Raw genomic sequence first — 16,543 nt, forward strand, 5'->3', positions numbered from 1 at the left:
CATTATGTATAGAATCATTATACAAAAAATAAAATGGATTGTTAGACTTAAAGGGACACTATAGTCACCTGAACAACTTCAGCTTAATGAGGTTGTTCAGGTGAGTGCTACAGCTCCCTGCAGCCTTTTTCTTGTAAGCACTGTATTTTCATAGAAAATGCAGTGTTTACATTGCACCCACTCACCCTCAGTCACCCACCCACACTCACTAAATAAATTTACTTACTGTTTGAATCCTCTCCTCCTCCGTCTTCAGCTTTTTCAGACCTGTCTTCTTAAGCCACTCCCACGCAGTGCTGACACAGGATACAAAACTCGTGCACAGTCTGAAGTATTCACCCATGCGGGAATACGTCAGACGTGAGGCCTTTTTAGGGCCTCTGAACTCGGAAGTCCCTTTGATGGCCGTCTGATTGACTGCAACAAGAGGTGTTCCAAGCTTCCAATGTAAACACTGCATTTTCTATGAAAATACAGTGCTTACAAGAAAAAGGCTCCGGGCAGCTGTAGCACTCACCTGAACAACCTCATTAAGCTGAAGTTGTTCAGGTCTGAAAAAGCTGAAGACTGAGGAGGAGAGGATTCAAACAGTAAGTAAATTTATTTAGTTAGTGTGGGTGGGTGACTGAGGGTGAGTGGGTGAGGATGGATGATGGGAGTGGATGGGTGATATGGATGATGGGAGTGGATGGATTTGGATGATGGGAGTGGATGGATGATGGGAGTGGATGAATTTGGATGATGGGAGTGGATGGATGATGGGATTGGATTGATTTGGGGATGGATTTGGATGATGGGAGTGGATGGATGATATGGATGATGAGAGTGGATGGATTTGGATGATGGGAGTGGATGGATGATGGGAGTGGATGATTTGGATGATGGGGTTGGATTGATTTGGGGATGGATTTGGATGATGAGAGTGGGTGGATGATGGGGGTGGATGGATTTGGATGATGGGAGTGGATGGATGATGGGATTGGATTGATTTGGGGATGGATTTGGATTATGAGAGTGGATGGATGATGGGAGTGGATGATATGGATGATGGGAGTGGATGGATTTGGATGATGGGGATGGATATGGATGATGGGGATGGATATGGATGATGGGGATGGATATGGATGATGGGGATGGATATGGATGATGGGGATGGATATGGATGATGGGGATGGATATGGATGATGGGGATGGATATGGATGATAGGGATGGATATGGATGATGGGGATGGATGGATATGAATGATGGGGGATGGATATGGATGATGGGAATGGATGGATGATGGGAATGGATGGATGATGGGAATGGATGATGGGGATGGGAATGGATGATGGGGATGGGAATGGATGATGGGGATGGATATGGATGATGGGGATGGATGGATATGGATGATGGGGATGGATGGATATGGATGGAGAAAGAGTGTGTGTATGTCTAATTTTTTACTACTTGTGTGTTTGCATAGAAACACTATATATAGAGAGATCTCTATATATAGTGTTTATAGGCAAACACAGTTTGGCTGAGGAGGGGGGCGGGTATAGAAAGTGAGCTGAGCTGTCAGTCAGAAAGCTCAGCTCGCGAACGCCCATTCCGCGCACATGCGCGGTTGAGCGCTGAGTTTATTCATAGGGCGGCACTCAAAGCCGCTCTATGAAGAATGCGATTGGTGCAGCGCGAAACCGCGCATGCGCACCACATCGCGATGACGCGTCCTATTGGGCCCCGCGATTTCGGCATTTTGACGAAAAAGGGGGCGTGGCCTAGCGGGGAGCTCGGCGCTGGAATGGAGGTAAGTTTTATTATTAAAACTTACTCAGATTTTTTTTTTTTTATGACAAGTTCATATAAAAGCAAGAAAGAAGGCTGGGGGACCTGTCTTTCTTGATTTTATATGTTGACTATAGAGTCCCTTTAACTGTCTGTTTTTAATCTATCTGGTGCGTGGCATTGGAGAGAATTGGGTGATTGTGTTATTTATGACAATAACATTACATGCTTCAGTGGAGATGTTAATTCTAGATAACTCTCATTGAAGCCCAGTAGATCTGTTATTGGGTAAGCTTACTGATCGTCCTTGTGGAATTAATTAGCAGGCGTGGTGTTCCTCTTTACACAGGTCGAGAAACAGCGCTCTGACCTGTCCAGAGAACTTGACGATCTACATGACCGACTTGAGGAGGTTGGGGGTTCTGCGGCTTCTCAGGTAATTTGTATTGTTTGTTGGTTAAAGGGACAATCTATGTTATTTTTATTCTTTTATTCAGCTTTTTCAGTGAGCTCTTCCCAGACCAAGAAGTGACGCATGCATGAGGACCTTATTCTTATTGATCGACTCTGAATTTATTCCATAAATTCTTGCCCAGCCGGGGATAATGGCATATGTAACAAAGCAATTGATTAAGTGTTCTTTTTAACACATAGTATGTATGCATGGATGTTATACCTAAGCTGATAGTAGCTTTGTAAGTGGAGCTGTAAAAATAAAGGTCCAACACTTCTTACGAGCTCGCCATTTGTTTACACATTCGCACAAGGATAGGCACATTTCCACCTAACACGAGAACTTTTTTTCTTAGACTCTCCTTGTGTGAATGCCTAAATAAATCGAGAGCTTATAAGAAAGTTTGTGGTTTTTTGGATTTTCATTCAGTGAATACATGCCACCCGTGGCTTTTATAGCTAGCATATGCTCCACGTTCATGCCATACAAGTGCCTATTCTATAAAGGGAAGCACTGCATCCTATTAATATGTTTTGGGGATATTTTTGGAACTGCAGTGATTTAAAAAAAAAAATTCAATATAGCTAGAAGAAGGGACGCACAAACAGAAGACATACTTGCATCATAATTTGCTTAGCGTGCCCCTTTCATTAAACTTTCTTTCACATAGACACATAAATCGTTCCAAACATACAGCATTGTTTTATCTGTACGTTTCCCTTGCTTCAGCTGCCAGTGAAGTTTCACTTCCATATAATTGGCACTTTTTACTTGGAGTATGGTGAAGTATTCATTGAGTTTACATAATTGTCTTCATGAAAAACGGAAGACATTTAATCAAAGGGGACCCCTGGTGCTGTTACTCAGTGTTCGGTAATTATAAGAGGTTTTACTTCCCCTCTCTGCGGTAAGTGTTTCATCCCTTCCCTAAGACTGCTCAACTGATTTAACCCTTTATATTACAGAGACTCTCTATTGAATCAATGTGCTAGGCTTGCTCTGAGCACAGTAGGCACGGCTCGCTGATGTGCAGTTACATAACTGATACAATTTTAGTTTGTAGATTATACTCTTCTGTCAGTGTTTTATCCATCAGAGATCAATATTTTATTTGTGCTATATTGTAGAAACCTGCTAACAGGGAAACTGTGAATTGACCCGGCTGACTGTATGTGCAAGGAAAGAGAGGTTTACAATGAAATGTAAGCAGATAATATGAGAACGCTGAGAACATACAACAGTTTCGAGAAACTCAGTAACTTGCCCTATTGGTTAGTCGACGTTCAGGTCTTCAAAGTGTTTTTGCTTACTTGTGCCATTACAAAGAGAACCTATACCGTTTGCATATAAGACTGACCCCACCTATAAGGGTAGTCCAGAACCAAAATGCCATGAAGTTTCCTCTGCACGAGAGATAAAGCAACTCCGGACAATCGTTTCAGCCCTCATTGGGCCTCTTCAGCGAGGTGTAGTTGCCATCTCTCTAGACACAGTGAGCATTGGGTCCATGTCTAGATTACTCTTTTTGCCCAGGGAGAGCCCTAGCAAAGAAGGCTGAAACCATCGTCCGTGGTTGCTGTATCCTTTGTGCAGAGAGCACTTGCTGGCATTTCGGTTTTGGACTGCGCTTATAGGTGGGATCAGTCTGATATGCAAATGTGGCTGCCATACAAGTACTTAGCTGGGTAGGGAAGCCATGAACTTTTCCGGTGATCTCTCTGAGGGAGGTAGAGGCTTATTGCTGCAGTAAGTTTTACACCTGGCTGTAGTTGTAAGAAACTTTGTGCAGGGAAACCAGGACAGGGGCATACTTTGCAAATTTACTTTATTTGTCTCTCAATGCACTGACAAAATGCTCAGCTGATGTGTAATTTATATCGAGTCCCATTTTTATCCTTAATTTTTTGTAGGTTGAGCTAAACAAAAAACGTGAATATGAATTGACTCGCCTGCGACAGGAGCTCGAGGAAGCCCTCCTCCAGTCTGAAGCTACAGCTTCTGCTCTCAGGAAGAAGCATGCCGCCTCAATGGTGGAAGCGACGGAGCAGCAGGAGAACACGCAGAGGATGCGGCTCAAACTAGAGAAGGAAAAGCACATCCTCAAGGCAGAAATGGACGACCTTAGTACCACCATTGAAAGTCTTCAGAAAGTGAAGGTGATCCTTGTCTATTTATAATGTGCAATCATGGTGCGCAGTTAAGCTTGGCTCTGATGGAAAGTACGCTGCACCAACTCTCTTTGATGAAACCTAACTTAGAACCTGACTGAAAAGTGGCTACTGCCAGCGTTCCATACAGTCAGAAGGCTGACTGTTGCCTGTAGAATACTCTGGGAACACAACAGTCAACACTGGAGGCATGACAATAACCCAAAACTGTAGCTATTACAGCTTTTACAACTTGCAGATATTAAAGGGACACGATTCACCAAAACCACTACAGCTTAATGTAGTGGTTCTGGTGTCTATATCCTGTCCCTGCAGGCTTTTTATTATAAACACTGCCTTTGAACGTTCCTCGTAGAGATCCTTTGATTCAGTAAATCTCTATAAGGAGATGCTGACTGGCACAGCTGCGTTTTGCCATGCAAAAGCCTTCCAATGCTTTCCTGTGGGAGTCATAGATTAAAGATCTCAGCCATTCAGACAGGGCCAGCCCTGGCTAGACTGGCACAGCGTGGGAGAAAAGGCAAGTGATTCACCTTTACAGGGTGATCGGAATGGGGACGGTCACCTAAACAGCCACACCATGTATTTATGACACTTTAGTGTTCCTTTAACATATTCTACAATATATGAAAAACTTGATTTGCCTGTTCCACTTCAAGAATGTAAACTCATAGGGTTTTCTTTCTGGTGCTTTGTGTATATGAAGGATGATTTTGCACATGGGTTACCTTTAATACAGTCTATGCTGGCTGGAGAAACTCATTCCAGTGGGATCAACATTGTCTTTGTGGAAATTCCCCAATGGAATGTGCTGTATCAAGTCCATAGCTCGGCTTTATAATTATATTTGCAAAAGGGAGTAGCATCTTCTCTCGCTTCTACTTTCCTAATCTACGTGCCATTTTGTAGCAGATGCTTTTAATGTCAGACAGATCACAGATTGCAATTTTAATTTAGTTTACTTTAAGATCACTAATGAAAAGCAGACTGTGATAGTGTAGTTATCTGAGCCCATTCTCCGGGAATATGATCAGCTTATGTCTTATAAGAGGGATAAAATATAGCCACCATCCTTTTAAAGACAATGTACTCAGTGCAGCTTATTTCTGGTTATAAATGACATTTTATTTAGAAACCTGCCAGGTTTTATGTAGGTAGCTCCCGTGAGTTTACACAGAATGTTTGGCACTTCTTTCTGTTACCTTAGCATTTGTACAGTGCGAAAAGACAGATTGACCAACTGATATAATAAGGTTAGCATTATGGGTGAGAGCAGAGCTGTCAAACCCCTGATTTCTGTGCATTTTAGGCTGGAGTGTGTGTTGAGCTTTCATACCCTATCCCAGATAATATATGCTTGACTACAGCAACCATAATTCGTATTCAAACCTAGATTTGCAGAGCAGTGTATGAATTGTAGTACAAAAACGAAGGAGACTGACACATCGCAATTATGGTTAGAAGATAGAAGATACGTGTATGCAGAGTCAGTGGCTTTCATTACTGCATACTTGTTGTTACTGGCTTTTTATAGTAGGATCGGGGATATACAGGGTCAATAAATAAACACTGAATTTAAGCACATTAAATCTGAACGGCAAAATTGAGTCTAAAATAGCCAATCTGTGATTATAGCTAATTTGAAGAATTTTTCATCAAATATTTTAGCCTCAACTTTGCTATTAAGGTTTCATTTGCAAACTCCCCATCCCATTAACAGGGATTTCTTCTGGTCAGCGTTGTTGGATATAGGAAAGATCAATAGAAAAAACACTATATAAACCATACTTGGCTGACACCAGCTTCTGTGGGAACTCAATAGGAAATCATCTTTATTGAAACCATGTGAGTACAAGGCAGAAAAAGAGAGTCACGTGCTTGCAGGTAATAAACATACAAAAATAATTACTGTGTTATCTCAAAGAAGGGGCAGGGAAACGGAAAGATGCAACTGGGCACGTTGGGCATCTACACTGCCGCTTCCTCAGCAGCTAACCAAGAGCTTAGTAATTAACTAACCAGCTAACTAAATGCTTGGTAACTAACTAAGCAGCTAACTAAGAGCAGCGGAAATCTGCATAAATAAAGTCCTGCTGTTGTTATAATTTGAGTTGCACTATAGTACAATACAGCAACATTTAAAACTGCAACCAAGGTCATCGAACATATTGATCACAATTATAAGGCACTTAATCAATATGATTTGAAATAAATTCCCTTTCTTAAGAAAAGGCACCAACATGCCACAAAATCATAAACAAAATCAGACTTTATGACATTGTGGAAACAACTCCCCTTCAGTAAAAACTCCCTGTAACTAGAAGGGCAGCCTTCCCTGTCTGACCACTTTATTTGGCAAACTACGCTGCCTATACAAACTGCTCACGGAACTAGTCTCCCAACCATCAACTGCAGAAAGATACTGTATGATGATCACAATCCAGGAACACGCTGATTAGCGCGATGTGGGCGTACTCTCCATTATTGGTCTCTATTCCCATCAGTTCATGCACTTGCTAAACACTTATTAGTTTACCTTTATCAGCACTAACATAGTTTTATTTCAAGTATATAGGAAATCCTAAGCCACAAAACATGCCAGAATGTTTGCTCTTTATAGTGCTGGTGGGATAGCTCACAGGGCTAATGCATCATCAATAGAGTCTGTTCAACCCTTGGAGGTCGCAGGTTCAAATGCTTGCTCACAGACCTTCATCCTTCTGAGGTAGATAAAATGAGTACCATAAAAGTGGGTACTAGTAACATCCACTGGATTTTGGGTAAAATCAATATCCCCAGGATGTATGTGGAAACCAGAGACATCTGAATAGTCGTTATATATAACAATAGTGGTTTACAATATTCTAAGCTCCGCTTGATGTGTTTGTAGAATGTAGCAGTTTGTGAAAATGACACCAAAATCTGAATTCAAATCTTTGTTCACACACCAAATGTTGCAATATAATTTCAATGAAAGGTTCTCTTCCATATATTTTTTTGCTAGACAGAGAGTGTTCATCACCTACCTCTGTCTGTTTCTCCAATTGAGGGTTGTTCTAGAATTTTCACATTCGTTGACCATGCAGCAGAGGTCAACCACTAATATCCAGTGACCTGTGGTGCTGAGTGACTCTGCTAAATTGTCCATGATAGAGATTGTGACACAAGGGAGCTAAAATACCAGATATTGCCTGGGACTGGCAGAACACCTCTTATAAACCCTGTGTGATTTAATGGAGATCGTAACCGGAATGATGAAAATCTCTGCAATCACCGGAACCATTATTTAAGTCAGAAGGAAATGTACTATTCGAGCAATCCTTCAGACTGTGCAGAGTAGCATTAAGATGGTGCTATGCATATTTTTACTTTTATTATACATTAAAGGAGGGAAATTATTCAGCCCATTCTACTGATGGTTTGAATTTCAGCGATTGCCTGGCCACCTGGCCCTTGTAAATCCCCAAAACCTGTCATAGTAAAATTGTATTGGGCATTTGTCCATTTATGTTACGCGCTCTACGCTTTTACTTGGCGATGTGAGCTGTAAGCGAATGTTTAATTAGTACTGTGCCCTTATAAAGGGAAAATGTCATTTAAAAACCAGAGGTTTAGTGTGCTTTTGAAAATCTAATTATAGTTATTTCACCTATTTCTAAAATATTATTGATTGATATGTATGTCTTCTGTGTCCTTAACACAATGTCAGTAATTTATAATTCCTACGCACACACGCTCTATGTACTTAGTTAAATCTTCCACTCCCTAATTAATGCAAGTTATGCATTGTTACACTCAAGCCTTTTTGCCTGTATAAGGGGCGAACTGGTGTTTACAACAGCTATAAAGTGCAGTTTGCAGCAAGGAAACAAACAAGAACAATAATATAATAACTTCCCACCCCTTACTTGACCTTTTATATATATATATATATGTTTAATTATATGTGAATCGCTGATTTCATTATGTTTACTTAATATGTCTCTTGACTGGCTTATTCTGTTTTTTCTCTTGCTCTTTCACTTTCAGAACTTGCTGGTTATATATATATTTTTAATATATCACTAATCAGTATTAATAATAATCAATAATCAATATTAGTTGTTAAAGTGACGGTATAGTAACTTAATGAAGCAGTTCTGGTGTATAGATCATGCTCATGCAGTCTCACTGCTAAATTCTCTGTCATTAAGGAGTTAAATTACTTTGTTTATGCAGCCCTAGGCACACCTCCCTGCATGTGACACAACCTTCTTAACCCCTTAAGACCGCAGGACGTACTATGCCGTCCTTATTTTGGTGGCTCTAAACGCCGCAGGACGGCATAGTACGTCCTGGGCGGTCTTCAGCCCCACGTGGCCGGCGGAACATGGCCGCTGCAGATCGCGGTCGGGGGGCATGCCTGGCCCCCCAGGCAGCCCCCCTGTGCCTGGGGACCGCGGTCTGCAGCTTCCGATCGCAGTGACAGGCTGTCACTGCGATCGGTATTTACCATGTGTCAGCCGATTTTAAAATCGGCTGACACATGGAGCCGGCGGAATTCTCTGCAGCAGATCGCGGTCGGGGGACATGCCTGGCCCCCCAGGCAGTCCCCCTGCGGTCAGTGACCGCGATCTGCAGAGTATGATCGCAGGGAGAGGCTGTCTCTGCGATCTGAATGCAGAGACAGCCTCTCCCTGCGATCTGATCGCAGTGACAGCCTGTCACTGCGATCAGAGGTTACTATGTGTCAGCCTATTGGCTGACACATAGTAACTGCAGGCAGGATCCCCCTGCAGATCGCGGTGGGGGGCATGCCTGGCCACCCAGGCACTCCCCCTGTGGCCAATTACCGCGATCTGCAGGAGGTGATCACAGTGACAGCCTGTCACTGTGATCACTGATCCTGTGTGTCAGCCAGTGATGTAAAATCACTGGCTGACACTGTCTCTGCCCCTCTCCTCCCCTATTAACCCCTTAATGTAAAAAAATAAATAAATTAGAGTTAAAAATAAAATACACTTACATCATTTATATATATATTATATATATGATCTATATATAATATATATATATACGCACACATTTACACATACACTAAGTGTATTTTAATATTTATATATATAATTATATATATATATATATATATATTAATATCAAAATACACGTAGAAGGATATTGATTAAATATATACATAATAATATATATATATATTATAATAAAAAAATATGTAAATACGTAAAAAAAATTAAAATAAAAAAATAAATAATTAAAAATATATGTGTGTAATTTCGTTCTAACTGTATTTTGATAATATATATATATATATCTATCTATCTATATATATATATATATATATAGATAGATAGATATATATATATAGATATCAAAATACACGTAGAACGAAATAATATACCCAAGTATATACGTATACATCACTATATGTATACCTATATATAAATAAAAATAATAGTAAAAAAATTATATACATATATTTACATATATATATATACACACACGTGTATATATAATAATTTTACATATATATTTATGTAATAATTTTACATAATTAGGTATCCTAATTAATTACAATTAGCGGGACCTGCCTAACAACCCAGGCCGAAAGTATAGGGAATTTAATTTGCTAGCACTATATTTAACCCTATAACTTTCCAAGACACTATAAAACCTGTACATGGGGGGTACTGTTTTACTCGGGAGACATCGCTGAATACAAATATTTGTGTTTCAAAACCGTAAAATTTATTACAACAATGATATCGTCAGGGAAAGTGAAATTTATTGCCTTTTTCGCACACAAACGGCACTTACACTGACGATATTTTTGCTGTCATACTTTTTACTGTTTTGAAACACAAATATTTGTGTTCAGCAAAGTCTCCTGAGTATAACAGTACCCCTCATGTACAGGTTTTATGGTGTTTTCAAAAGTTACAGAGTCAAATATAAGGCTTGCGTTTCAGTTTTTTCACAATGAAATTCGCCAGATTGGTTACGTTGGCTTTGAGACCGTATAGTAGCCCAGAAATAAGAATTACCTCCATAATGGCATACCATTTGCAAAAGTAGACAACCCAAGGTATTGCAAATGGGGTATGTTCAGTCTTTTTTAGTAGCCACTTAGTCACAAACACTGGCCAAAATTGGCTTTCAAATTAGTTTTTTGCATTTTTCACACACAAACAAATATTAACGTTAACTTTGGCTAGTGTTTGTGACCAAGTGGCTACTAAAAAAGACTGGACATACCCCATTTGCAATACCTTGGGTTGTCTACTTTTGCAAATGGTATGCCATCATGGGGGTAATTTTCATTCCTGGGCTACCATACAGTCTCAAAGGCAACATAACCAAACTGGCAAATTTCAATGTGAAAAAACTGAAAAGTGTAACATGCTATATTTGACCCTGTAACTTCCCAAAACACCATAAAACCTGTACATAGGGGGTACTGTTTTACACGTGAGACATCGCTGAATACAAATATGTGTATTTTATTGCAGTAAAAGCAAACAGTATTATGACATTCACAGTTAGAATGTCACATAGAACTAAGAAAATTTAAAAAAAATCATATTTTCTCTCATTTTTTTATATTTTATTCATATTACGTTATGTTCCATACCTAAATATTGGATGTTAAATGAAAGCCCTGTTTCCCCTGAACAAAATGATATATAATAAGTGTGGGTGCATTTAATATGAAAGAGGTAAATTATTGTTGAACAGACATATAGTCAAAATCTGTGGTTTGTTTACATTTTTTTTGGTTCACAACTTGTACATTTGGCTGCGGTCTTAAGGGGTTAAACACTTCCTACAAAGAGTTATCTAATGTTTGCACTTCCTTTATTGTAAATTCTGTTTACTTTAGAATTTCTTATCTCCTGCTCTGTTAATAGCTTGCTAGAACCTACAGGAGCCTCCTGTATGTAATTAAAGTTCAATTTACAGAGCAGGAGATAAAAACTTTTTTTTTTTTTAATTTGACAATTTTTATTCATTTTGTCAAGTAATGGCATAAAGCAAGATTCAATGGGGTACAGAAAAGAAGGGGGATAGAGATAATTAGAAATTGTCACATCGTTGGTGCATTGCAATCAAGGTGGGGTACAAAAAAGAAAGGGGAGGGGAACATATGGATTATTGCCACATTGTAACGTCAGCTTTGTGTTCGCACACTGCGTCATGGTTGGTCATAGTCTGTCGGTGGGGAACCTCATGTAGTAAGGGTGGTGTTGTTTTTTTTATGGTGGATCACTGGTGCCACCAGGTTCATTAGATAAGGTTCGTTTGGGATATAGGTGCGTGTGCAATACGCAGTGCGAGTAACTAAAGTTGGTCCGGGGAGAAGGAGATGACGGGGTGGGGGTGGGGAGGGGAACGGTGAGGTTTAGAGGGAGAGCGTATAGCTCGATTAGTGTTCTAGGTGTGTCTGGGCTTGGCCAGTGGTAGTGTGCACCAAGGTTATTGCCTCCATTCGGGAGGCTTCAGGTGCCCGTCTATTGAGGTCTCTAGGTAGCGGCTTGGATGGGCCTGCGTTTATCCCAGATTTCCCATGCTACAGTCCAGTAAGAGAGCTTGTGGTGTATGCCTCTTGCCATGATCTTGTATGTTTTGTTTGTATCCACTACTTGAACACACTGGGAGATGGTGGGAGGGGAGGTTTGTTTCCACTTTCTGCTAATGACTGTTAGGGTGGCTACTATGATATGGTAGGCTAAGTATCGGTGATGTTTTTTCAGTGTGTGTGGCAGCAAAAGGAGTAGGAAAGTTTCAGGTCGGTGTGGCAGAGGTGTGTTGGTGCATTGGGTCGTTAGATCCGCCACTTGTTGCCAGAATTGGTGGAGCTCCGAGCATTGCCACCATGTGTGCATCATGGTGCCTCTGTCCTTTTGACACCTCCAGCAGATGTCGGACTAGTTAGTAAAGTAGCGTTTAAGGCGCGTTGGGACTAAATACCATCTGTATAATATTTTTCGTGCTAGCTCTAGGTGGGTTGTGCAAAGAGTCAGTTTTTTATGCGTCTCGAAGATGAGTTGCCATTGAGCTTCCGAGAGTTTCCTGCCTATGTCAGTTTCCCACGCCACTATGTGGGAGGGGGGATGTTTTCGAAGCCGAGTGTTCTCTGAAGTGTAGATTGTGGATATAAGTTTGGTGGCCGGTTTGGGTAGTAAGCATTGTCTTTCTATGGCCTGCCAGTGTGTGTTCGATTCAGTCACGGATTGTGGTTTCGGGTGCTTGTCAAACCAGGACTTCAGTTGCATGTAGGAGAATTTGGCTATAGTTGGGAGAGCAAATTCCAGTGCCAGGTCTGGAAATGTCTTCAGATGGGTGCCTTGCAACACTTGCGACATAGTCGTGATTCCATGCCTATGCCAGAGTGTGTGGTTGAAGTCTGGTATGAGATGTTTCAAAGATTTCAAGTGGAGGGCAGGGGAGACTTGATCAGGGTTGCTCATCCGCTTTTTGTAGTTGTTCCATATGGAGAGAGTGAGCTTGGTTGTGGGCAGCAGCGCTGCGTGTGTAGGTGCTTGAGTAGTCGGCATCCAGGCCAATGCTGATATGTGCATGTCTCTTGCATGGTCTCTCTCTATCTTGGCCCAAGTTTTCAATTCTCGTTGTTTGGGATGCTGCTATTATAGGCGCGATATGTGCAGCTCTGTAGTAGCCCATTATATTCGTCATTCCCATGCCGCCTTGCGTAATTGTCCCATGCATAGTGGATTTCGCTACACGCGGGTTTTTGGCTTCCCATACATAGCTGTTGAGCAGATTTTGTAAGGCACGTATGTAGGTGCAGGAGAGTTGGATTGGGAGGGTTCGGAAAAGGTATAATATCTTTGGTAGAGCTATCATCTTCACTGAGGCTATGCGGCCCGCCCACGAAATGAATTTGCCCTACCATCCCTGAAGAAGCGATCGGATTTCGTTGCGTAGCTTGAGGTAATTGGATTTGTATAGTGCTGTAGGTGTGGGTGTGAAGTTGACTCCTAGAAATTTTATGTGGTCCTGTCTCCAGTCATAAGTGAAGTTGGCTTTAACCCCTTAAGGACCAAACTTCTGGAATAAAAGGGAATCATGACATGTCACACATGTCATGTGTCCTTAAGGGGTTAAGTCGGTCCATCTCTCGTTTGGGGATGTTGATTCCTAGGGTGAGGGTCTTTGTCACATTCAGTTTATAATAGGAGCAGCGACTGTATTGGGTGAGGATGTCATGGAAATTCGCGAGTGATATGTGGGGTTGTTCTAATGTCAGGAGGATGTCGTCTGCAAATAAGGACAGTTTATATTCGTGTCCTTTAAGCTTGATTCCGTGTATGTTAGGGTCATCTCTGATCATTTGTGTCATGGGTTCTAGTGCCAATATGTAGAGTAGAGGGGAAAGTGGGCATCCCTGTCTGGAGCCCTTGGAAATGGAGAAAGGTTTGGAGATAAATCCCCCATTTACCACCCGTGCGGACGGGGCTGAGTATAGTGCTGTGATGAGCGAAATGAACGTAGGAGGGAAATTAAATTGACGGAGGACCGCAAGGAGGAAAGGCCAGTGGAGTCTATTGAAAGCTTTCTCCGCGTCCAGGGAGAGTAGTACACTGGGGGCCCTCCTACCCTGCAGACCGTACAGAATGTCTAGGACTTTACGGGTCCCGTCTGCCCCCTGCCTGCCACCTACGAAGCCTACTTGGTCTTCCTTTATCAGTGTTGGGATAACTGGCGCTAGTCTGTTTGAGAGGATTTTAGCTAGAAGTTTTACATCAGTGTTCAAATGGGATATAGGGCGTAAGTTTTGGCACCTTTCTGGGGGTTTTCCGGGTTTGGGGAGAGTGGCAACATGGGCCATGAGCATTTCTTGTGGCATGGTACCTGTATTGAGAATGTGGGTGTACAGTTTGCAGAAGTAGGAGCTTAATATTGGTGCAAATCGTTTGTAATAAGTGATTTCCCCGTCGAAAGTGACTGGATGGTGTCCAGGATTTCTTGTGTAGTTATTGGATCTTGTATGAGTCGTGTGTGGGTCTCCAATAGGGTGGGCAGAGTCGTTTTTTGTAGAAAATTGTCTATTTCATCCATGTGGGCTGATGAGTAGCCGGGTCATTCTTTAAATTGTAGAGCATATGGTAGTATTCGGCCATCTCGTCGTTGATGTCTTGTGGGTTGTGGAGTTTCGCTCCAGACTTTGTAACTAGATAGGGGATTTTAGAATTTGCTTGTTTTTGCTTTAACAATGTTGCTAGGTGTTTCCCGGCCTTGTTACCTTAAGTGTAAGTTTTAATTTTTAGCTTTGTCAACATATAGGCCGTTTTATGCAGGGCCAAAGTGTTGAGTTGGCTGGTGAGGTCCGCAATGGACTTGGCTTGTACATCCGATGGGTTGAGGAGATGGGCGGCCGTCACGTCCCTGAGTTGTCTCAAGAGATCTAAGTAGCTTTTTTCCCGTTTATTTTTCTAATAAGATGCTCGGCTTATCAGCGGTCCTCTCATAACTGTTTTGTGGGCTTGCCACAGGGTAGCCACGGAAACCTCTGGTGAGTCATTCAGTGCAAAGTACTCGTGCAAGGTGCTGGTAAGTTGTTGTACAAAGGTGGTATCTGTCAAGAGTGTGTCATTCAGACGCCACAGGGGCTTGCCTCTATGTGGATATTGGTCCTGAAAGGACATTAAGATGGGTGCATGGTCCGACCATACTATGTTCCCTATGGAGCAGTCTGTAATTCGTTGAAGGAGAATCCCAGACGAAAGGACATAGTCTATTCTGGAGTAGGTTTTATGGACATGTGAGAAGAATGTGTATTCCCTATCCTGTGGATGGAGTGTTCTCCAAACATCGTATAAACCGTGGTTGTGCAGTAGCTTCATGAGGGTTTTGTTCGTGCGTGTAAGAGAAGCGTGTCTGTCAGACGATGCCGGAATTGTGGAGTCTATGCGTGAGTCCATGGTGTGGTTGAGGTCTCCACACACCAGGATTTTGGCGTTCGTGTTTGCCGGCAGTTTGTTAATGACTTTATGCAGAAAGTTATGCTGGTTAGCATTTGGGCTATAAAGGCCAACTAGCAGGAGGGGTTGGTTATTTATTAGGCAATGCAGGATGATGAATCTGCCTTGTTTGTCTATTATGGTCTGTAGTGGTTCAATTGTAAGGGAGTTGTGGAGGAGGATGGAAACACCCCGAGATTTAGAGGTATGAGTGGCGTGGAACTGGTGGGGATAATCCCGAGTGGCAAATGCAGGGCACGATTATGGACAAAGTGTGTTTCCTGCGTTGTTGCGTTTTAGGTCTTCCAGTAGTATGCGTGTGTTTAACCCCTTGACATTGCGAATGAATTTTCATGATGGCAAATGTGAATATGAGTCGTAGCTTGGGGTATTAAGGCGGGCTAGGAGTCGGATAAGGTGTGATGGCCTTGCACACACTAGAGTCGTGAACGGGTGGGGGATGGGGTTACAGCGTAGGGTCTTGACCTTCGTAGGTCCGGCGTGTCCTGCACACCTTGGGGGGTTGGAAGTCTAGACTACCAGTCAGTGGCTATCTGGGCTCTAGCAGATAACATTTGTAGAAGCAGAAACATTTATAACAAAAACATTGTAACAACATGACATTGAGGAACAGTTGTCATAAAACATGTACAGTTCCTATTTCCCCTTTTGGCCGTACAGAGTGTCAGTCACAGGCTATGACTTGTTGAGCAAACGGTATAGAAGTGAGGTTAATACATAGCTGGTTGAACTGCCCTTATCAAGTTTGACAAGTGGAAGGGTTTTAGCGGTACCTCACTTCAGACAGGCAGTTCCCGGAAGGGGAGCTCCGAATTGCATGCCCGGCGGATATGCAAGGGCCGCTACTACAGGGTTGGGGTGCATGGTGTTGTGTCATCTCATATAGAGTGGGGGGGCACTCCAAGGATGGGTGCCTCTGGGCTGCTTTGTATATGGTTAAGATTGTGTGCCCCGCTAGCATTTGTGTGCCCCATCTAGATACCCACTAATATTCAGTGTGCGCATCATGCGCCATAGGGTGGGTAGATAGGATGTTTGCACATATACGGAGAGGATTCTCTCAGCACCGTCTTGTGGTTCCAATTGTAGATTGCCCACAAAGGGGCACATTCACTACCCTATCGTAAAGAGCCTGGTTGCTTAAAGCAGTTTA

General features: G+C 42.1%; 1 protein-coding gene across 1 annotated transcript in view; it reads left to right on the plus strand.

Annotated features, from left to right (window-relative positions):
* The window catches only part of LOC134611829 (myosin-16-like), a 160,914-nt gene that overhangs the window by 71,209 nt on the left and 73,162 nt on the right, over positions 1–16,543 (plus strand). The window contains exons 7-8 of the mRNA XM_063456083.1: positions 2,121–2,207; positions 4,136–4,381. Of these exons, the coding sequence (XP_063312153.1) occupies positions 2,121–2,207; positions 4,136–4,381 (333 nt within the window). The remainder of the gene's footprint in view (positions 1–2,120; positions 2,208–4,135; positions 4,382–16,543) is intronic.

The sequence above is a fragment of the Pelobates fuscus genome, chromosome 5, assembly GCF_036172605.1.
Source record: "Pelobates fuscus isolate aPelFus1 chromosome 5, aPelFus1.pri, whole genome shotgun sequence".
Taxonomy (NCBI): domain Eukaryota; kingdom Metazoa; phylum Chordata; class Amphibia; order Anura; family Pelobatidae; genus Pelobates; species Pelobates fuscus.